Genomic DNA, 23,470 nt, shown 5'->3' with positions numbered 1-23,470 from the left:
GTGCACTACAGCATGTTCAAGTGTGCATGACAGTGCGCAAAGTCGTAGACTTTTTTATAGGCTCGCAGTCCATGTTCCCATTAGTCTCGATCAGTGTTTGCACTGGGAGCATTTGCCCATTTTCCCAGTAATCCCTCATACTTGGAACAGCCTAATGTATTCATTAAATATTGAGCACCTTAGTTTTCGTAGCTGTGACACTCAAAGTGGAGAGGGGTGTTTAGCTGCAAAGCACATATGCAGAAAATGTCAGCCTCTTAAAAAAAACACACACTTTTACTTACCCCTAAAAAAAAAAAAGAAGGTGTTTAGCGTGCTGAAGCTAGAAGCTACACATGAGCTATGAGGCACGCCACAGTGGAGGGCTCCAGATTAATTTTGACCACCTGGAGGTCTTTAACATGAGTTGAAGTGTCGACACAAGGGTGTTTTTGCTTTTCGCCTCCATCTGAGAAGCTGCCGCTCACTGCAGTGAAACCACGTCCTTGGCTTGGCTGCACAATGCCTTAGCAACTGAGCCACTTAGCAGGTAACTTTTGCTTATCTATAGTGGCAGCGGGTGCTTGAGAGGGGAAAATTACGGTAGTCACAATGGCATATGTGTAGTGATAAGATGACACCTAAATGTTCACCGGCGGTGGTGTTATTGTCGGGAGAGAGAAAAAAAAAAACCACGCCCATTTATTCAGTAAATATCTCAACAAAGAAGGAAAGTAGGTGCTCTTTTTTTGTCTACACATCCTCTGAACAGCCACTCATCCACACTGAACTGAAATTGATCAACTCTTGGCTGTGGCAGTATTGTATGGCAGCACACATGGGACGCCCTATTCAGTAGAAGACTGGGGGGGCCTCAGTTTCCATGTTAGCCGCCTCTCTAACTACTGCACAAGGACACTGGTTAGCAATGCGGTGTGATGCTACCTCAGTGTTCAATTTTGCGAATATTAGTCTATCCCTTGGTTAATATTGAACTGCCACAGCCAATGTCGCAAAGTAAGCAAAGAGGTTGGCACAAGGGAAATGGCAGTTTTTTTTAATGTAATTTTCTTACAGAATTTCTTTATGATATACACAAATCAGCCAAGCAAACTGTGAACATAAACTATGCATTCTAGAGTTAGACTATATAATAAAGTTTTTTGACAATATTTATAACTGCTTCCTGTGTACCTTTTATTTTGTGCAGGGTGGATTGTAGCAAATAAACATTCCATTAAAAAATCCCCAACAACGAGGGAAAACTGGAAATACCTTTTATTTTGTGCAGGGTAGATTGTAGCAAATAAACATTCCATTAAAAAATCCCCAACAACGAGGGAAAACTGGAAATACCAAGCAATTTTCACTGGGCAATGAATACAAGCAGTCACAAGCAAAACAGGTTCAATACACACAGGCACGTGCGGACAAGTGGCAGATTCCAGGCCATAGCCATCAGTAATGCTAGCACCGTGCCGGCAAGTCTCAAAATACCAAAGAATAAAAACCATGGTACTCTTGCCATTTTTGACGTACAATTGATGCTAAATATGATGTCCACTCCAGGGCAAAGGCATTACAAAAAGTTAAAAGACTATCATGCAAGACAACACAGCATACACACCCTACTGGAAAAAAAAAAAAAAAAAAAGAGGGGGGGGGGGGGGGGGGGGGGGGGTGAGGATTACATCTTGAAGGTATTTTTGTAGGAGACAGCAGTGTCCACAGAGTGAACGCTTGTGGAGAAGCTCTTGAGGCGAACTGTCTCACTGTCTTCGATGAGAAGGGGTGCCGAGTCGGCCCATTTGTTTGGAAGCTTAGAATTTTTGTTCGTGTAAATCAGCAGATCGAACGCGCCTGTAACAAAATGCAAAGGAACAGTAAAACACATTCTGCATGGTCAGCGAGGTCAAAGTGTACATTACTATATATACTCTCAGGAGTGCTGCTTTTAGGGAGATCAAGAAGTAAAAATGCATGTGGTCACTTCTAGTTGTCACTTTAGACTGCCCAGAACTGCTCTACAGTAGCTCCTTATTTCTTTGCCCAAGGATTTCCTATTGAGAGAGCAGTTCTGGACTTCCTTCAAGCTGCTCGGAACTGGCAAATAAAAGAGACCAATTGGTTTATTTGCCATAACTACACCTTTCATCTCCCCTGCAGCTCCCAAAGGACATTGTTTTCACCTAAAAAAGATACAAAGCATTAAAGGAGCCATGAAGAGAAAACAAGTTTGGTTCATTCGAAAGATTGCCTCGTTAGAACCATAACAACACCACTTATAACGCAAACTTCCCTCAAATAAGTTAGATAATTAGGAAAAAAGGAAATGACCATGCGACCCACCAGCTCATTTTCCGCAACAGAACCTATGATGTCACTCGAGAATGCTCTGCGATTGGCGGAGGCCGGCAAAAGCAAACGCATGTTAGGCAGGGCTTACAGTTTGCATAGCGAGCTAAATGCCCGTGAAACATACTGCACATTCTTTTTATGACAAAGAACGGCGGAGTAAACGGTTGAAGTTCCGAACGAACACGCAAGCGTGTGCGCCAATGCGTACGAAACCACCGCCGGCCGAACTCGACATCTCGCCGTCGCGCAGACGAATTTTCAGGTTCGAGGCTCTTAGGGGCCAACGAACCGTTCCAGCACGTACAGCCGCGCCCTTGCTTGGTATCTTAATCCCTTGACAGGAGGTTGGCCGTCATATCGCCAACCAGCAAAGGTAAAAATAGAAACGAGGGGAGTAAGGAACAGCAAGAAGCGACGAGATAATGCCAGTCGTCGCAGAATTTTCGAATGGTGTTGGCTTGCTGCTGTCGTTACGAGCTCGTTTCCAGTTTACAACCACTGAAAACTTCAGTTTGTTCGAGTACAAATTTACAATGAAATTTCGTTGCTGCATTTTGAAATGCCCATGTAGTACGGGCAAATCGTCGAGGGAGTGCGACATCCCCGCCGGTGAGGAGATCTCCTGTCATGTGCTGCCCAACGACGAACCTCGGCGAAGCAAGTGGCTACGTTTTGTGAACTTTGCAAACGGAGGAGAAAGAGAGCTAAAGGAAGTACGAGTGTGCTCGCTTCATTTCCGAGGAAGTGATTACGGCAGGGACCCTTACGTTAGCTCACTCCTGGGACATGCTGGCGCTCGTCGCCGACTTCGTCAAATCGCTCTGACCTTGGGGAAAAAAAATGCCGTAAACACCGCGCATTGACGCTCGTATCTTTCTGGTCGAAGCAGAGAGCTCGCGCGAACGGCTTTCCATACACGACACCGGCCAACTGGCATAAGTGATACTGCTACTGAAATTGAACTATTATTAACCGTAATAAAAATACGGCACATACGTTTTGATTGATTGATTGTAGGGTTTAACGCGCCGACGCAACGCAGGCGATGAGGCGCGCCGTAGTGGAGGGCTCCGGATTAATTTTGACCACCTGGGGATCTTTATCGTGTGCCGAAATCTCGTACACACGGGCGTTTTTGCTTTTCGCCTCCATCAGAAAAGCGGCCGCCGCGGCCGGGAATCGAACCCGCGACCTCGTGCTCAGCAGCGCAACGCCTTAGCCACTGAGCCACCGCGGCGGGTATACGGCACATACGTACCAGTCTGTATTCGTCCGTCGCGACGGGGCTGACGAGGCAGTGGTGCCGACGGCAGGGCGTTCGTCTGTTGTGGCTATCGCGGAATGGTCGCTTTCCCGTCCAGCGCGTATCCCACAACTTTTGCCGCTCGTGCACTTAGAAGCATTGAGCGTTCAAGTGGTGTGAGGTTGTTAAATGCAAGCCCGAGCTCCTCGGCGAGAGTTTTGTTCTCCGGACCAGGCGATTCCATGACTAGGGCTGCGGGTGCACTAGGTTTTACTAGTATTTTTAAAATGGCCGCCGTCTCGGTCGACTCCTGCGTGTGGGTGCTATATGGAGTCGACATACTAAGTATCTGTTTCATGGACCGGCTCGTATGACGCCATTGTTCACGTCACGGAATGTGCAATTTTAGCGGGAGATTTAAAATTTTGGCTTAAATTGCCTTATTTCTCAGTGAATAAGCATCATTTGCTTCCGGGAAAGCGCTTGGGGTACTATGAAACACCTAATCTTTCGAATAAAACAAACTTTTGTTTTCTCTTCATGGCTCCTTTAAAAGCTTCGCGCTCCACACTGTCAACTGTGATTTCACAAGGGAAATATCAAGAACAGAGTTACAAGGTTGTCAACTCCATGTTTGCATTTAAAGGAGTCCTGAAAGGTGTTTTGAGTGCACTAAATGAACAAGTGGAGTCTTTAGGTTGGGTGCTCAACGTCATCTGTGCCAAGTGTAACTTTTTTATGTGCAGCAAAAAGCTCACACTTGCGTTGCAAGGTTTGTCAGCCCTATCCCACCTGTTCCTGCGCGTCTTTGAACCCCGCCATTTAAACGCATGTATGCCATCGATTCTCCCATGTGCGTCACAAGCAGAAATCCTGCTATTGGGCGGATTTTTTCTTGCATTTATGGCGAAGAGAAGCGTCATCTGCCGAGTATTGGCAGGCTGTGGCAGCACCTTTGGTTAAATAGCACTTCCTACAGCATGCTTACATACTATTGTGTTGGTCTATATTTACTTTTTCTACTCTATTATCACGCCTCTCGTTAAGGTGTGATAAGGCCAACACGATGTAAACACGAAAACATGTTAGAAACAACAAAATGTAAACACGTTAGTTTGAGGTAAGGATAGCGCGCTTCTCAGTTCTCTCTTGTGGGCGAAGACTCATTATGCCAATATTTCAATAAGTTGTTTGAAAAGCTCAGAAAGGTTTCATGCGTGTATCTATAAAAACATCGCCTTTGCGGTGAACCGGTGCACAGATCGTCTGCTACAATTTTCGCGGCGACTAATTACTCACTCAGTTAAGATGCCCGGGCACTGTTAACATATGTACTGCTACTGCAAAAAAGAACTGGGAAGCGAACTCTCCTTACCACAAACTAGCGTATCTACATTGTGGGTTTGTACTTATGTAAATATGTACCGATGGTCGCTCGCCGGCACCAGCCCTCCCACTTGCTTGTAATGAGGCACAGCTGCCTTAGCATGAACAAATAGAGCGAATTTCGAAATTCCAAGCAAAGCGAGAAAAGCGAAGCGTGTTGCGACCATCTCGGCTACCTCGTAGACACAGTAATGCATAGTGAAGAAAGCAGACCCAAGAAGACGTTTAATACCCCTCTCAAACGTGCCCATTTAAGTCCACTTCCACAGAGTGTACTCTAGTAAAATGTCATTCGGGAGTGGCTAAACGGCAAACAACACTTTCCACGAAACGCACTTTAAGCTGAGTGTGTTCCCCAAGCCCACTTTACCCGGGCCGACTCGCCGCCTGAGTTGTCTCATCACCAGGGGTCTGGTGATGAGACAACAAAACGGCCGTTTAGATGACTATAAGTTATTTTAGAAGTTAATTACGGATATATTGGCGATTTATTTTGACAAACCGAAAAGCAGCGACGAAAAACAAAAAAATAATTTCTCGCCCAACGACGTGCCAGCGCCGCTTGGTGGGGTGTTGCTCCACGGCGGCCATTCTCTGCGGGGTTCACTTAGGTTGTTTGTTGTGTCTCAGTGGTTGTGTTGCCGTTTCAGCTTTTTCTGTTATAATCCGCACACTATGATAACTTTTCCTTGATGATAATGCTGTAGCGATTCGCTGCGCAGCGAATAACAGTAAAGGTATGACCACTGGCATTTAGTTGACGTCCCATTGGCATTTTCGATGGACTTGTGAGAGGTGCCGATTGCTGTGTTGAACAATGTAAACACAATTAAATGTTTACATTGTTTTTCACGTGATAAATAGGGGAAATTTCAAGTAACTTTATTGAACACTTACGCTGGCTATCGTCACTGACAACACGGCCAAGGGCACTTTATTTCGTCGTTTAGCAGCGCGAGTCAAAGTGTCATTCAGGGATCCCTAGTGCACTCGGGTTAAGTGCATTTAAATAGGCACATTTGACAGGGGCATAAGAATCCGATAGACATGCCAAGCCAGCAGCACTAATCTTCCCATAACCCCCCCTGCTGACAGGATTGCCAAGTGCAGTTTTCTCTCTAGTATACTTACTAAAAAACTCTATGGCCAATCACCCCTACTTCACTAGTTATCCTATTAAACTAGCAATTGCTTGAGGTTCATTTCAAAATTTGCAAGGTTGGACACAGCAAACTTTTTATAAGACATACTTGTCGTTTCTCACCATGGCCCCTTAAACAGTTCAACATGAAGAAAATTGCTAAGTGGACGTGATAAATATAAACTACAAGATGCGCATGCATAATGTGACAAACAAAACCCACTTACACGCCGTCTCCAGAATGGGCAAGTAGGTGACACTAGCTACAATCTGGCGAATTACATTTTTGATCTCGTTCTGGATGTCAGTCAACTCCTTTTCCTTAGGCTTGCTGGAAAAGAGTGAGGGGCCAATCATAACTGACACATCGCCACAAAGTATAAAACAAAAGTCTAACGGGAAGCAATATGTATGCTTGCTTGAGCAACAGAATCCAGGACAAACAACCAACTTGGCCCCAGGCTTACCTTGTGCTAGTCATCTCTTCATCAGACTGGATACGAAACTCCCATCGCTCCAGTGTTTCCTTGGTGTCGACAGCCGAAATGACCAGTACTACCTGGTGAACCACTTTGGCCTCAAGCCAGTCTGTAAAATAACATTAGGAGTCAAGAGACTTGAAAACTTAAGAGGTTACTTTCAAACTTCCATAATCTAGTAGTTCCACTAAGCCCAACTTCAAGAAACCACAAAAATGATTTAGCTCATCCAAATCCCAGCTTAATAGAGGCCTCTAAAATGCGTTGTCTAAAATGTAATCTGAGTAAATAAAGAAAATTGCGACACAATAAAGAACTTCGTTTAAAAAACTGCTTTGGTTGTGATGTACTGCTCTGGTTGGCGGGGCAGGATGTACTGTACCAGTAGGGAGTAGCGCACCTATGGTGGTGGTTTTAAAGCATTCGCAACAGCCAAGGTCTGCCTGACTGGGCTGCATGAAGGGTTCCAGGCTTACCATTGCGGTGGATATTTCATGACTGCTTTCACTAGCAGCACAGATGACAACTCCTATCGCAATTCTCGCTCTTATCAGCTCTTTTCCCGCATGTGGAACTCTGTTTTCGCCAAGAGTGCCATTCTGTTGAGAGGTGACATCTGTAGCCGTGGCTACCTGCATTACCTCATGATTGCTGCCAATGCCACGTCTCCACTCGCTGAGCTGTGCAGATGAAGTGACGTCACAAATTCCTGCCATACGTCAGAGACACTCAGCTATGTGACCTTGTTGGCCCTTATACAGGGGGGGATGTCGCACTGTCTATTTGCTGTATGCCGCACCCTGAACTGCTCCAATGACGCAATAAAGAGGATCAAGTTAAAATAACTTCCAGGCGTCGCAAGCTGTTCATACTGAAGCCAGGATATCTTGGTGAGTAAAGAAAGCAAACCACATAACAATATTAACCCCAAAAATTGGTGTCAATACCCGTTAAAGTAAAAAATAGAAGCTTTTTCCGCACAATTACACGCATCATGCTTTGTCCTGTACCAAATCATTCTGCAACATTCACCAATTTAATTTGCCTGCACCATGTGCTATGCTGACATGGGCATGGTGCAAAGGTTTTACGTGAAAGCATTCAAAGTGCATGCTTTCCTACTTGTTCATTGACGAGTAGTACGGATTTTGTTTTTTCGTTGTTGCCAACTACAAGAATAGGTCACTTTTTGAATCACCACAGTGTACCTGCCAGAGTTCATACTTAGCAATCCACTCAATGTGTAAAAAAAAAAAAAAAACTATACAAACCTTTAAGCTGCGCCAGGACATTGTCCAGGTACTTCTGCAGGGGTTTCTCTGTGTTCACAAGGATGGACAATCCATATTTCTGGACAGTCGTAAACATTTCAGGTGGATACACACCTCGCTGGTAAAGAATGCTGTTGATCCCATAGTCTGTAAAGAACGAAAAAATTGCCCATGATCTTACAACCAATCTCAATTTAGACAACCATTCAAGCAAGCATTAATAACTGAAAAAAACTAAATGAAACAAAATTTTTGCCAACAAAATGTATCTGGACCAATTCTTCACAAGTTTTAATACAAAAAATCAACATAAACAGCCACCAAATTTAGAGTTGTAATTTACTGTTTTACAGTGCAACACTTATGCTGCAACCCCCCCCCAAATCAGTCTCAACTTTGCTCAGCATATTTTGCACTGCACTAGGCTGGCGAACACCTTCCTGTTTTGTTGGTGATACAGCAAGAATAAACAGCCATTCGATGCCAAAAAGAGGTGAGATACCTCTGCACTCACCACTGAAGCACTATTTCTTTGTACAGATGTATGCAATTTCCCATGGAATTCACTGCATAGTAGTTCAGGAACACTCATGCAATAATAAAAGTCTTGTGCCCCATGCTTCGATGTAAACATGTCTTGGCAAGAACACACACCATCCCAAGTTTAGGATACACTTATATTGCCATAAATGAGCCAGAAAGAGGCCACACAGCTGCCCCAGTAGCTGAATTGGTAAAGCATTGAACGCGTAATTTAAAGATGGGTACACACCTTGCTGAGGCACATGGTTTTCAAAACTCCCACTCGAGGGAAAAAAACACACACACACACACACACACACAACAGCTACTTCCCCTCCCAAGTGTGCATGCCGATGCGCTGTGTTACATGGCAGCAGGACGAGTGACATGAATTATGGCTGAAGATGAAGCAATGTCCATCATCACAGCCTGAGTTTGGCTGTGTGCCGCACAGCATTGTGAAAGGAGTGCGGCACAGTGCTGCCCCCCGAAACGCAGGTGCGCACACATAAATAGCAATTTACCAGACATGTAAAATAACACATTTACCATCAGCAAATGTACCAGCGGAGCGCAGTCGACCCTGCAGATATGCAAACAAGGCCAAAGCAGGAGAGGCAAACAATACAGCAAACAGATCCAAATGACAAAGGGAAAATGAAGAAAGAGCCACAAAGATGTAGCAGAAAATAAGCCCTTGGTAAGTATCGCCCCTGGGAAGACATACTGCTTTGGCGTTCTAAGCTCAAAAGATGACTTAGCCCCTTCCCTGGTGGGTTGGCAGCGTTCCAAGCAAGACATGTATTAGAGATGCACACAGCAGAACAAAGTGTCCGTGAAGTTTTGGAGACTGCCACAGAATGGAGAACCAATAAAAAGGTGGTAGCTGTGTGCACAGATAATGCCCACAGTATCTGAACTGGGCCGGAGAAAGCCAACTTCCAGGGATTGAAGAGCACAGCTCATATGCCCCAGCTGTGCACAAACAGAAGGCGCTAGCCGAGGAGCCAGTCCCCATCCAGAGGGTGGTATCGTTGCCACAGACTACATGTCCAAGGTTATCTATGATGTTGAGTCTTCTGAGATGGTCCCAAGAGGCAACATTTAATAATAACAGCAAGAGCATGAATCCCGCAGAAGTGTTTCTAGCCGCTATTAGTATGGTGTCGGATGTACTGTCTCCCATCTTGAATGCAGCGGTGTGGCGGCAAAGAAAATTGCAGATGTACTCATACGTCCAGGTTCCGCAGTCCACCGTGTTCAGGTTCCCAAGTATACTTGCATGGGTGACCTTGTCAAATGCTCCCTTGAGATCCACGGGCAAAATGGCACTGGGGAAGTGGTGCGTGGCTTGTTTGAGTACCTCCGTCTTGAGTCAAAGATCTCCTAGGTTCCTAGATGTGCGTGTAATCCCAGCATTGCTGTGGGTATCTGCTCGGTCTCGTCTAGGTGTTTCTGAAGGCGGTTAAGGACAATACGTAGCAGGGCATTTCCCACTGAGTCTAGCAATAGATTTAGTGGTTGCACAATGGTGGCTCCGCGCGAAGAAAGGGTGACCGAGGGCATTTTAGCAGCCGTAGGCCACACACTATTGTTTTTTCTACTATGCTGACTATAGTTTATTTACTGTAAGAAACACTGTCATTGAAAATAATTTATACCCCACTTTTCCCCCCGGAAAAGGAAAACTATGAGAGTAACGAGACGTCTTAGGACCAGCCCGAGCAGCTGGCACTCGTTCTTCATTCGCACACGCGTCTCCATCAATGCTCCCTTAGGGCTCCTTTTGACACGCACTTGTGTGTATTGCGATGCAGGCATACAGGTGCTCCAACAGTTAAACGGAGCACGAGAGCGGTGGCCGGACAGGGCAAAACTGCATGCCAGCCCGATCTACGAATAGACGCGCCACAGAAAGGGAGAGTGCGTGGGCACACCCGGCTGGCCCATCGCGATGTTCTGACGCTCTCGCCTTACAGCCGGCTCAAAAGAAGCTGCGGGGCTGTCATCGCTGCTCACCAGGGGTGCTTCCGATGCTTTATGCACGAATTTGCCCATGTCTGGAAGAAAGCTAATCTTCAGCCGCGTGAGGGTTCCATTTTGTTAGGAACCCCAACAGTTTGTCCAAGACCCTGCCACGTTTCATGATGATCTCGGCGACAGGTTTGTTAAGTCATGTGGTTTAAACGCTCGTTAATCATTCAGCAGCTCGGCCATAACCACACTTGGCTCATGGAGATGCATGAAATATGAATAAAAGCAAACAGTTCGTGCGTGTACTGGCTGCACTTCTTCCGCGGTTCTAATGGGCACTGAAGAGAATTGAGGAGGCGAGCTGAACGGAGGCCACTTGCTTCAAGACAAGTAGGCCTTATTACCCAAACTTCAGTAATTATCTTGGAAAAGAAGGGCATCGCAGCTTGACATGTAAGCAGTGGAAGCGCCCCAGGAAAGCATGGCTGGCAGCAGCGCGGCTTTGCTTGAGCCGGCAATAAAGCAAGCGTCAGAACACAGACATGGAGCCAGATGGATGTGCTCACGCACTCTTGCTATCTGCGGCGCATCTATTCATACATCACGCTGGCACGCAGTTTTTCCCTGTCCGGCCATCGTTCTCGTGCTCTGTTTAACTTTTGGAGCACCTGTACATGCCCTGGGGAAGCAAACTGCACGGTTCGGCAACATACGCTCCCAGTAAGCAAATAAATTTTGTCAATCCCTCGTGAATGCGACTGAAGAATCACACCAAAATGACCACCACCATGCTGCCTTGAGTCGACCAAGGAAATGCGGTAAAAAGAACGACGTCGCCTAATCTCACATTTTTGTCTCAACTAAGGCAAATGATAAAATTTGAACGCGATGTTACGTAGCCTAACTGGTCGTTTCTGTTTGCCGTACACCCAGTGCATGAAAAGTAAGAGAAAGGTAGTGTCTATTATCTTGGAAATTGAGAATTACCACCAGAAAATTCTCATGGCAGTCAGCACCCGGAGGTTCCTTAGGACACTCACTGGAACGTTTGCTTCTGTGGTGTTGACTAGAGCCACTAGATATTTTAGTGGCTCTAGCGTTGAAGTATAGTACCTGCTCTGTAACAGGAAGACGCAGGTTCGAATCCGGCATAGGGCAATTTTCTTTCTTCTTTTGTTTTCAGATTTCGGCAAGTTTTATGCGTCTGGGATTTTTCAGGACACTTTTTTCCATTTTGGCTATTCCTACAATTATCACGGGATTAACGCACAAGATGTCCGGGTTCCGTTGGATTGGGTTTAAGAGAGGTTATGTTCGGTGTAGTTGGGCTAGGTAAAGTTAGTATTAATCGAACAGATTTTAGGGGAAATCCCCAAGGTGTAGTAAGTTTCTGCAAAGGAAAGTTTGACATCCACCTTTTTTTTTCTTCAACTAAGAAGTTTCTGAGAAAGCTGTATAGCTTTCCTTTGTAGCCTTATGGCTGCATTTAGGTAAATGTCAAACTTTCCTTTGCGTAAAGTTAGTATACGCTATGTAGGGCTGTGTTCTGCTAGTTTAGTTAGGGTACGACCGGTTGTTAAGTTACGTTAGGCTACGTCAGGTCAAATCTGGTCCTCACTTTCGTCGTTTGAGTTATAAGGTGGTCGCTCGCAGTATGCGAGTATTTTATTACCCGTGCAAAATGGCGGTAAATTCACGTCTGTTCAGTTTACTTCAGGAAACGTTATTACGCTAATTTAAGCCGTGCCAGGCTTTTCGGAAAACTGCAGTGCGAAACCTCTGCCGTTGCCGCGAGAATAGACACAGTCGAACAGAAACGCTCAAAGGTGCAGCTAGCATTCTGCGCTTGTTTGATTCCCTATTTGCGACGCCTCCCCGACGTCAGCCGCAGCAAGCATCGACCACACGCTGGTGCGGTGGCAGCAAAAAAACAGTTGCGCCACAGACATGCAGCAGCAGAAAATGATGTCAAGAACTTACTGAAGAACTCGGAGACTATCTGGGCAGAACCTTTCAAAGTTATTGCGTTCTTTGTTTCAGTCGATGTCCCTTGCATTATGGGCAGCAGCGGGATTCACACAAGTTTTAAGTTTGTAACTCGAGAAAATCCCAAAAGCTCAGAAACAGCAAATTAACTTATGCACCCAATAAGCGCCGTCATTAAAAGACTCAGCGACTCCACAATGTCTTTTTCTGGGAATGCGACTAACCGCCAAAACGACGATGCCGATGACAATAGCAATTCTGGCAATACAATAGTAGAGCAACAATGCAGCTGCGGCAAAAACTTATCTGTCTGTTATGAGTGATGTAATTATTTCCTGAAGCTGTAAATTTGTTTGTATTTAGTTAATTTATTTTTCTTTTGCTGATGCTAGCTTGTTTTCTGGTAGTATGTGGTATGTATGATTGGATAGAGACATATGCTTAGCCAGCCTAGCAAGTCAAGCCTGAATAATCCAAACACAAGCAGTGTGAAATTCGCAACTTCATGATATTCTCTGACGTTGCTCTAACACTAACAGTAGCACAACGCTTCAACCAAGCAAGCGTTCCTGGCTTTGGCTAACCGGCGTAAAGGTGACAAAAGTTGAAGTTCAGCCCCAGATGTAACCAGTTCACTGGAATGAAAGCAAGCGCCGCGATATTGTTGAACTGTCAGAAGAACCAGAGGAAGCTGACTCTCGAGATCAGTGGCGTCGCCAGAATTTACTCCTAGCCTATCAATTGGCAAGTAAGCTGAAATATCGAAAGTGGTGTCAACAGCCTCCAAGACGAAGACAACGCAGAAGATGCCCATTTCCGACGAGGCTGCGGGGCCCGTTGTGTCCTATCGGCAGAAGTATCGTAATTTAAAGCGCAAGCTCAAGTATCTGCTCTACGAGAATGAATGCTTTCAGGAGGAGCTTCGAAAGGCCCAGCGGAAGCTTCTCAAAGTGACACGCGACAAGAGCTTCCTTCTCGACCAGCTCCTTCAGTACGAGTCCATTGACTCGTCGTCCAGTGACTCGGACGCGACACTGTCCAGCGACAGCGAGTCAGAGCTTCGAGTCGAACCGCCGCCGCCTCCCGCAGCAAAGAAGAAAAAGCTGTCGGTGGCCCCCGTCGATGCCAGCAGTGTCCACCATCTGCCAAGCGTGTCTGCAACGGCTGTGCCGAGCGCGTCGCCCTCATGTTCGATAGCCATAAAGACGGAGATTGTGCCGGGGCCCGGTCCTAGCGGTGCTGCTTCCTTGGGGGTTCTGCCCACGCTTGCGGCCAAGTCGACCGTCCTGATGCCCCCCGGCGCGTCGCTTAACCCGACCGCCGAGAAGAAGAAGAAAGTGGCGCGGGCAACGAAGCCCGCAGCCACTGTCTCGGCGCCGCCCCAGCCGCTGCCGAAGCAACTCTTGGCCGCCGGCATTCCGAAACGGATGGTGGAGGTGGCCGACGCCCTGGCCGTGGGCCGGCTGGACGGCCACATGACGTCCGAGGAGGTGGAGAGGCACCTGGAGGCAAGGCAGGCCCTGCGCGACCTGCTGCCCGAGAAGGCGCCGCTCACGGTGCCCGCGGAGCTGTTCAGCAACGAGCCGCCGGCCGAGCTGCTGGACAGCGGACCGCCGCTGCTGGTGACCACAACTTCGGTTATGGCCTCTGCCGATACCGAGGCCGACGAAGATGAACTCATCACGGGTCTTCCCGATTAGCTGTAAGCTTTGCATAGCAACGTTTATTTACCAACCCTGTATGGTATGTCGGCACAGTAGCCATTGCCAGGATGTCCTACGACGATGGAGGATGACAGGGATGAGCGTTTGTCCATGTCATCCCCTTTTGCCTGAAGTTTTGCGCTTTACACATCTGCAATGAACTAACAACTAGCCCGAAAGTCCGCCCGGAGACCTAATTTAAAATTTGTTTGCTATGTCCCCTAGACAGCTTACGGCCTCCCAAGGAACGTACAGGCAGGGACACAGTATTCCGGACCACGTGACTGCGTGGCAAAAACTGCCACTGCGCACTTGGAAGACATGGTGCCTGTCGTCGAGACCAACGTGGTGCGCATCCGTGTTCCTGCTTACACGCAGGCTTGCAAGTTTTCTCGCTTCGGCAAGCTCGCTGTGATTGCCAGTAACACAACACGGGGCGACGCCTTTGTAGCAACGCTTTCGCCGCTGCAACCAGTGTACAGCCAGATTGGCAAATTCACCGAATTTTGCTCAAGTTCTAACTAATCGTCCCTCAGAAAGTTTTTTTTTTGTTTCAATACTGTTCGGTAAAAAACAGCAAACATAAGAGACCATTCCTGGTAACAACAGATCAACATGCAGAGAACACATGCGCACAAGCCGGCGCAATCAGCATCTACGCAAGGCTTTAGGTATATTACCAGAGGGTACAATGTCGCACAAAGGCATTGCCCGTGGCGTTTTACTCACAACCAGAGCATGGCTGCTGAAAGCGAGAAAACTTGCATGCGAGTAAACAAGGATACGCATGCGCTCTGCATTAATCTCGACAGCAGGCGCTATGCCTGCAGAGTGTGCAGCGGCAGTTTTCGCCACGCGCTCGCAAGGTCTGGAATATTGTCTCCGACTGTGCATGTAAACACTGCTTGGGCTTTTTTGCCTTATTGCTGTGTTTGGAAAGTTTTTAACTGCATCTTTGGCCTTTTAGCCTGTGTGAAACATCTTGGTGCTGCTGAGTATTGTGTGTGCTTTGCTATATCATAGAATGAATGTGCTATATACATAGCTACGGCAAAAATTTGACCATGTGCACATTCTGAAATCACTACAACACAACGTAGTCCTGCTTCCAGTAATCACTGTGGTGGCTGCGGTTTCGTGATGCTATGCAAGATCTCTGGCACTCAAGGCTGCATTTTTTAGATGGAGGCAGGTGCAGCGCAGATTAGTTTTCCCCGGCAGTGCAAATATGACTGCACTGTGGTAAACCCCAAGTGTTAATCCAACTTTCAGTCATAATAAGTATAGGTGGCACTGCCAAGTGTTTCCTGGGCAGTAGAAACCTGCAAGACATTGTGTATATCAGGGGTACACCTACGTCACCACTATTTATTGCCTTGTAGGAGAAACGTTGCCCAGGCATCATTTTCTGCAGTGACGCATAGCAACGCTTAGGTGTGGTTGCATATATCTGCATGTTTGGAGAGCATGGCTATCGTGTGACCACTACAGAAAAAAAAAAAGAGAAAGGCTTCAGTTTAACGCTTCCAAACCCAGTTATCACGAGTGAAAGCAAAGGCTATACACAGTGTTTCGTGAAAGTTCACCTTTGCTTAAGATTTTGCAGCCTGCCGTCTAGCTGTATCTACTAGTTGATTGAATTCATTCTTTCACTTGCGCTGAAGGGCACGCATGGTCTGCCCAGCCAGTGCACAATCGACGGCAAGACTGAGGGACCAAGCACTGGCGAAGCAGACGTCACACCCTTGCCTAGCCAAGTGGTTCGCTTGCGTCTGAAGTGCAGATGGCCCAGCCGGCGCTGAGCGATCAAGCGCAGGCAGGGCAGCCGTTTCACCCTTGCCATTGAGGCTCCGAGCGAGCGTAGCAATAAGGAGTTTGTACTGGCTGCGGAAGGCCAAATGCAACACTGTGAATGACCTTGAAAGATGGGGCGTAGTAGTGCTTTCACTCTAAAATTATCACCTGCTAGCAGACGGCTTGGAAACCAAGTGCCATGGGCTCTCGTGGTGGGGTGTCTGTTAAAGGAGCCATGAAGAGAAAACACAAGTTTGGTTCATTCAAAAGATTGTCTCGTTAGAATCATGCTGACACCACTTTTAACGTAAACTGCGCTCAAATAAGCTACATAATTAGGAAAAACGGGAATGGTCATGCGACCCACCAGCTCATTTCCCGCAACAGAACCTATGATGTCACATGAGCTAAGCTCTGCGATTGGCGGAGGCTGGCAGAAGCAGACGCAAATTAGGTAGAGCTTACAAACTAGACGAACGAGCGATTTGCGCTTAAATTTAGGGCACATTCTTTACAAAGCAATAAGAATGATGGGACAAACAGTGGAAGTTACGAAAGCACATGTAAACATAGAAGTACTGATGCGTTCTGCTGTTCGTACTGCGCACAGCATGCTTGGTTTAGCTGCACAGCACTACGGGGCTTGGGGTTGTCTCAGACGACACTGGCCGATTGACGCAAGCAATGCTGTCTTACGTGACCCCATTTGTCGAGCGAGCACTGTTTCAGGGAACGAATAGTTTCTCCCAGAACAAAAACAAGCCAAGTTTAAATGCGAGCAAAAACAAACCAAACGCTTGCCACGGTATGGTGGTGCCATCTAGGTTCGGGTAACGTAAAGAAACGCGGGAACAAACCAACACCGCTGTACAGGGTGGAGACAACCTTTGAACGGTCCCGTGCCGCCGCAATTGGGCCAACGGGCTCAACGCGTTATTCTTTTCGTTTCCCACGAGACCTTGCAACGCGAAACAGACAATATGATTCAAACGTCTTCAGTAAACTGCGTTGCGGCGATAATTTTAGCGTGTTTTTGACACAATGACTTGCTTTGGCGGCGAGCGAGCAACCCAAAATGGCGGTGCCAGCGTATACGTGTCTCTACCCTGTACGGCGGATGCGTGAATGAAGGGATTCTAGGCTGCAGAGCGGTCGGTTCCTGTGATGTCATTGCAGACCCCGAAGACAAGCGATTTAGCGGGAAAATCAAAATTTTAACTTAAATTGTTTAATTTCTCAGTGAATAAAGCATCGTTTGTATCCGGACAAGCGCTGGGGGCACTATAAAACACGAAATCTTTCGAATAAAACCAACTTGCATTTTCTCTTCATGGCTCCTTTAATGGACATGCGTAACCGGCAGAACTGCCAGAAATAACCTTTTGTATTGCATTGACCCGCCACCCGTTGTATATCGATGCAATGATGCGCGTGTGCACGAATGGCTACACAGAATGTGAAGGCACATTGCTGAGTTCTGATAGTGCATGCTTGTCATTTTGTGGCAAATATAATTTACCAACGTAAAATGATCAAATGTAGAATGATGCACAGTAGCTGTAAAAGCCACACATTATTGACAAAACCCAGTTACTGGTAGAGCATTGCCTCACACTGTTGATATGCTCAGTGCAAACACTTGTACTACATGCCGATCATGATCGACGTCTGCACGAAAACAAAAACGCGGTGGCAATGCGTAGAGGTGGAGCAGGTGGGCTGGTTGGTGCATTGTTAGAATGTGAGGAAACAGTGCTAGAGAGAGTACGTAGACTCGGCATTGTGTTTGTGTCACTTGAGTCTACGTCCTGTCTTTCGTTACATAGAGGTAACTGGCAGAGGAAAATGAGCCGGCTTCTCACTCTGTGTAGTAATTGTACTCGTAAAGTAATGGAAGCCATCATTATTCAAAAGAATCCTCACGCGCTGCTCAGTCTACAAAACGTTATCTGGAAAATTTTTGCAGTGCAGTGTGTTCACCTAAATACAGCTGGTTTTCTTTCACAGACATAGTAGTAAACGTTGAGGGCGCTTCCGCTAGCCTGTCCAGCACACATTGATTCGAGTCCTAGTTTTGGGCCAAGAGATGAGGAGCACGATGTGGGTGGAGAACAGGGCTTCTCAGGACTGCTATTATGGGCAGGATTTAGGTGGAATGGGTAGGCTTGTCTTCTGGAACGTGGCCAGCCGCACAGAAAGGGGAGTGGGCAGGTCCTGCCCCGGTTCTCCTCAGGGTCCTCCCTGATACAGCGTCGTATGTGTGTCTGGGGGTGTATGTGAATACACATTACACCATCTTTATTCAGGTTTTCCGTGCATACAAATGTGTTTGTAAGTGTGGAATTTTGTTACATAATATGAGGTATGCGCAGCTCCCAGAAAGGATTTGTCTGTACAAATGTGTATATTACTCATTTATAAATAAGTACACTATGACGCATCATCATGATGTAAATGACACCGGTAGGTTGTCCTACTCTGAGTGAGACGCGACCATGGCCGATAATGAGGCGCATCACTGTTGCTCTGGCTAATTTGTTCTAAATGGAACCGTCTGCATTTTGTTTCAGCATTGCTTGACCCATCTGTGCCGTCGCAAGTTTGCGAGACAGCCAAGCTGCCAGAGACAATGTGGTGCCCTCTGCTGCACGACACAAGCCCAGTGTTAACGCTGCAAGCTCGAATTTTGTAGCACATGTTCCTTTGGTTCTAGAGCTGGCTAAGCAAGCCCATTTGTACATAATTGTAAATAAATGTACATCTGAGAACCTTTCACAATGCCCCCCTTTGTCATACGTAGGGTTTGGAGTTGCTGGCTCTTGCTTTTCTAATTCACCAGTTAAGTATCCAGGTTGAAACAGGTTGAACTGTCTTTTATTTGCTTAAAACTGGCGCCATTACGGTTGTGATCACTATGGGAAGGTTTAATTTGGTGCTGTGGCCGTATAAGTGACAAGATTTGTAACCTGACAAGTACAACAGATTGCACATTCATATCTCAGACTTGCTGCACAATGATTAATGATGAACAGCACAATGATTAATGATGAAGCAGGCTCTGGTAAATTACAGGTAATTAAATCAACCATCTGGTTAACAAAACATTAAGTGGACCTGCATGGAAGCATAAATGAAAGCGTGCATTGTTCATTGTGTGAAGACGGCTTAACGCGCAGGTGTAGTCTGGGGAAGTGGCAGGCTAGTAACAATAGTCAGTCATACTCACTCTTGAAATAGGGAGAGTAACTTTATTGCAGAGGTGGACCTAATGATGTTACTCTGTGTGTGGGAAGGGAGAAAAAGCATGGATAGAGGATGGTGGGTTAAGGAAATCGAGGGCATGATTCTATGATAGACATGATGCAGTTTGTGTACAACAGTTCACCAAGATTAGGCTTGAGCTACAGTCCTGCCAACCACTGTTTTGTGGAGATGCCAGCAATGCCTTGTGTGAACGTGGCGGGTCTGGCCAGGTACTCAGCAGGATGGCCTCAGACATAACCCGTCCGACGTATGCCTTGCATCTGGTCAACCTTGGAGAGATTGAATATTTTAGTGGTTGGTTGTGGCTTTAGTCATCAATAATTTGGTATGATAAGATTTGTAGTAGCGCTTAGGTCTGCTTACATACCTTGAATTTTAAAGCAGTATGGCTTCCCCTGGTGATATTTGGACTTATGGCTACATTGCGTGTGTCCCGTCCTTTGTTTTCCTTTCTTCGGTGTCATTGTTTACCAGACTGCAAACCAGATGGAACATTGTACTGAGAAGCTACAGATCTGTATTATGATAGCTTCATAAAATTAGCACGACACACATACACGAGGCAGAGATAATTAGAACCATGATAAGAGATAATTAGAAGATAAGATAATTAAATAAGAGTTTAGAGATAATTAGAAACCATTAGAATTAGATTAGAGATAACCATGAGGCAGAGATAATTAGAAGGATAAGAATGGGGTGGGGTGCATATGGGAGACATTCCCAGATAATGAATAGCAGCCTACCATTGTCGCTGAAGAAGAAAGTGTATGACAGCTGCATCTTACCGGTACTCACCTACGGGGCAGAAACCTGGAGGATCACTAAGAGGGTTCAACTTAAATTGAGAACGACTCAGCGTGCAATGAAGCGGAAAATGATAGGTGTAACATTAAGGGACAAGAAGAGAGCGGAGTGGGTCAGGGAACAAACACGTGTTAAGGACATATTAGTAGAGATTAAGAAAAAGAAATGGACATGGGCAGGGCATGTAATGCGAAGGCAAGATAACCGCTGGTCATTAAGGGTAACAGAGTGGATCCCTAGAGAAGGCAAGCGTTGCAGGGGGCGGCAGAAAGTTAGATGGGCAGATGAGATCAAGAACTTTGCGGGAATAAATTGGTCACAGTTGGCACAGGACCGAGGTAATTGGAGAATAATGGGAGAGGCCTTTGCCCTGTAGTGGGCGTAGATAGGCTGATGATGATGATGATGATGACATACACGAGGTAGCAGTAAAGTATTATTGCCAGGGAAAGCCGTAATGATTTCGCATGCAGAGCACGAGCAGACTTTTAGCACACCAAGTCATTTTTCCTCCCCTGAACACCATTTTGTTCGTATTTAAAGTACCTCAAAAGATGTGTTCCGTGTGGCTAAAGTCCCTTGACTGTCACCCCTGGATTTGATTCCTGTCCCTGCTGCATTTTTAAAGCAAAGCTTTCTACTTCCACCAGCCAACGGTTTCGTCGCGGGGTGCGCCACAAGAAACTGATGATGATCGTTGGATGTTTATGGCGCAAGGCCAACTGGGGCAAAGAGCGCCAAAACAATAGTCGATGATAGGGGTGAAACCTTAAACACTAACTAAAATCAGCAAAAACAAAAGTAAAATCACAACACGACAATGAGCATGGCTGGTGTATAGGGCCAGATTTCATGATGCGTGATAGGAAATGAGGTTTAAAAACTTGACGTCGGACAAATACTCAAACACACGTTTCACGGAAACAATGGCATCGTCACCTAGGAAAAACGATGGATGTAGGGGAATATGTTGTCTGTAGAGTTCTCTGAAGTGTTTGTGTCGTGTTGTGTGAAGTGCCTTGCATGTGATTAGTATGTGCACTACGGATAGGGCCTCTCTGCACCTGCTGCACTGGGGTCTAGGAGATCCCGTCAGCAGATATGAGTGAGTTGCATGCGTGTGCCCTATCCGTAGCCTACCCAAGGCGACTTCCGTGTGTCTGTTGCGTGAGTCAGCTGTGTACCGTCCCAAGTGTGGCTTTATTACATGTAGTTTGTTGTCTGTCTGTTCGTCCCAGTGTGTTTGCCATGTTCTGCGCAGGTGTTGTCTTATGTGTGGCTTGAGGTCTGTGTACGGTACGGTTGTTATGTCTACAGTGTTCGCCACAAGAAACTCCCAACCAGGATAAATAAAAACTGCGGCACCGCCAGGGATCGAACCTGGGCCCGAAGAGAAGAGGAGCGGGAGCTCGTCGTCTTGGCGACAAAGCTACACCCACATGTAGAGACGGGGAGACAGATGCTGGTTTTGATTCAGCGGCTGGGGAGGGGGAGGTAGCCACGCGTGCCGCCCTCCTCCTCACCCTTCGAAAGACGCTCCTCTCTGTTTTCTTTCTGCCAAAGCACGGCGGGGCTAGAACGGCGACGTCTGCCGTTCTAGCCCGGCCGTGGCCGACGCTGCGGCGTTCGGGAAGCCGCCCTCGCGAATCCCAGGTAACGGCTGGCAGAATCTTTCGTTTCACTCTTTGTGGAGCCACAATTGTGAATTCAAGTGATGCCCCATGGGCAATTTCTGTTGGTGTCATTTACAGCTTTGCTTCCCAACCACCTTCACAGCGTGGATTGGGGTCAATTTTTTTTTCTTATTAGAAGACTCATGCTGGTTTTTGGCAACACCTGCTGCTCTAAATGCAGGGTCTTTTGCCTCATGGGTCACCTAATGCGCTCGCATTAAAACCACGAAGTAACTGTGGTGGGTACGTTATACACGACAGGTGCTTCACACTACTGCAAAAACTGGCGTCTTGTAGTGTCTTGTACTACACCAAATCCTTCAGAGCTGAGAAAGGACACTACAGGCATTTGTCAGAGTGCAGGTGAGGCACCCAGCAGGTGTGTAGCACAGTGTAAAGGGGCTCTGACAAGGCAAAGATGTTGTTGGGAGCAATACTGCAGGAATGTAAGCTTGCTTGTTGCGATATGGCCTGCGGGGCCATATCGCAACATTTGAAGCATGGGCAGGGCATCCGGGCACCCGATTATGAAGCAAGCAACCTGTGCATTGGAAGAATGAAGGAGGTGCTGACAGAAAGCACACCTTTAGCCAGCCTCCATCACCAGAGAGGGAAAACCACAGCTCTCCCTGTCCACGTAGAATGAAACAGGCAAGAGAAAAATGGGCGAGTACTGCCAGTGCCACTGCCTCAGAGGAGCTATATTCACAAGCTGTTCACAAATTACACAAAAAGCATGCATGTCTTATAGTATTTCAACTGTAATGCTCCAAACCATTTATTCTATTAATTGAAGGCATTCAACAGACACCTAGAAAATTGCTACTGTTTCCGAGTTTCTTTTAAGCAGCACAGACTCTTGTACGTGGACTTAGCAAAAACGGGTAGCAAATGTGACATTTCTTTCGCACATGCATATGGTTGAGATTAGTGTGGTTATAACGCTCTACAAGCAAATGATAACAGGCCACTTCAATTTTGATGTTTATCAATGCAACACTATGAAAGCTTTCTTATGCAAGTGTTTCGGGTGGCAGTGTATAACTTTTGATACCTCTTTACTGTAAAAGCCAGGAATTACATTCATTCACTAGAACAGCCTTGCAGGCCTAACAAACCCATATCTGCTTACAAAAGAAATTCACCCTTACAATAGGTGTCACAATTTGAACTTTTTTACTCTTTCCCAATTAATTCTCACATTTAAAAAAAATAGGGGGTAGGGGGGCCATTCCATGAAGTGAAGAGGTATTTTGTATGCGCATACTTTCTCTTTTCTGCCATCATTGCCTATTTTTTGTAACTATTACTCTTATTTTTTACAGAATGTGCCCTTGAATGATAGTAATCTTCGAAGTGGGGGCACATGCACTCCCATGTAAAAATGCAGCCGAAAGCCAGGTTTAGCCGCTGAACAGACTACTTTTCAAGAGCCACCACACCATAAAGAGCTTCCCTTGTACTTAGCTTCTTACAGATAGGACGCTTCCTAATCAACTCTACCCACTTTGGCACAGCAACTGACCTGTTGAACGGTGAGAGCCAAATTACTATTGATGTAGAGCAACACAGTATACGGAAAAGGCAACCAAGTTCCTTAAATAGAAGATTTTAAGGCACAACAAGTAGAACAGCATGAAGAGAGGTACAAGACAAACACAACCTTCGTCTTGGTCATTCCATATTATGTCCATATTTACACACATGTTTAGTCTACAGGTGTGTAAATATTCTAAACTTTGAATAGTTCGCGAATAGTGTTCGCTATTCAGTTCGATTAGCAGTGCAGTTCCATTGGCGGATCCAGAGGTGGGGTCTGGATGTCCTGACCCCTCCCTTAATTTTTGAATTTAAACATCCAAGAAGATGGCCACTCAGGTCGCAGAAAAA

General features: G+C 46.4%; 2 protein-coding genes and 1 long non-coding RNA gene across 3 annotated transcripts; 1 reads left to right on the top strand and 2 right to left on the bottom strand.

Moving 5' to 3' along the window:
- Nucleotides 1-1,239: 1,239 nt before the first annotated feature.
- Mad2 (mitotic arrest deficient 2) lies at nucleotides 1,240-12,580 on the bottom strand. The gene is made up of 5 exons (XM_077684192.1): nucleotides 12,334-12,580; nucleotides 7,858-8,004; nucleotides 6,575-6,695; nucleotides 6,335-6,438; nucleotides 1,240-1,839 (listed from the first exon to the last, which is right to left on the bottom strand). The coding sequence occupies exons 1-5, from the start codon at nucleotides 12,407-12,409 to the stop codon at nucleotides 1,667-1,669; spliced, it is 621 nt and encodes a 206-aa protein (XP_077540318.1). The 5' UTR covers nucleotides 12,410-12,580; the 3' UTR covers nucleotides 1,240-1,666.
- A 208-nt stretch (nucleotides 12,581-12,788) lies between these two features.
- LOC144152749 (uncharacterized) lies at nucleotides 12,789-18,614 on the top strand. The gene is made up of 2 exons (XM_077684178.1): nucleotides 12,789-14,041; nucleotides 18,407-18,614. Exon 1 carries the CDS (start codon nucleotides 13,146-13,148, stop codon nucleotides 14,037-14,039), a length of 894 nt encoding a protein of 297 aa, XP_077540304.1. The 5' UTR covers nucleotides 12,789-13,145; the 3' UTR covers nucleotides 14,040-14,041; nucleotides 18,407-18,614.
- Nucleotides 18,615-19,102: 488 nt separating this feature from the next.
- On the bottom strand, nucleotides 19,103-20,800 carry LOC144152764 (uncharacterized). The gene is made up of 3 exons (XR_013319222.1): nucleotides 19,899-20,800; nucleotides 19,468-19,575; nucleotides 19,103-19,369 (listed from the first exon to the last, which is right to left on the bottom strand). It is a non-coding gene; the product is annotated as an uncharacterized LOC144152764 (long non-coding RNA).
- Nucleotides 20,801-23,470: the final 2,670 nt, after the last annotated feature.

The sequence above is a fragment of the Haemaphysalis longicornis genome, unplaced genomic scaffold, assembly GCF_048455015.1.
Source record: "Haemaphysalis longicornis isolate Haplotype H1 unplaced genomic scaffold, Haemaphysalis longicornis Haplotype H1 scaffold_1, whole genome shotgun sequence".
Taxonomy (NCBI): Eukaryota; Metazoa; Arthropoda; class Arachnida; order Ixodida; family Ixodidae; genus Haemaphysalis; species Haemaphysalis longicornis.
This window is presented reverse-complemented; position numbering and strand designations above follow the sequence as displayed.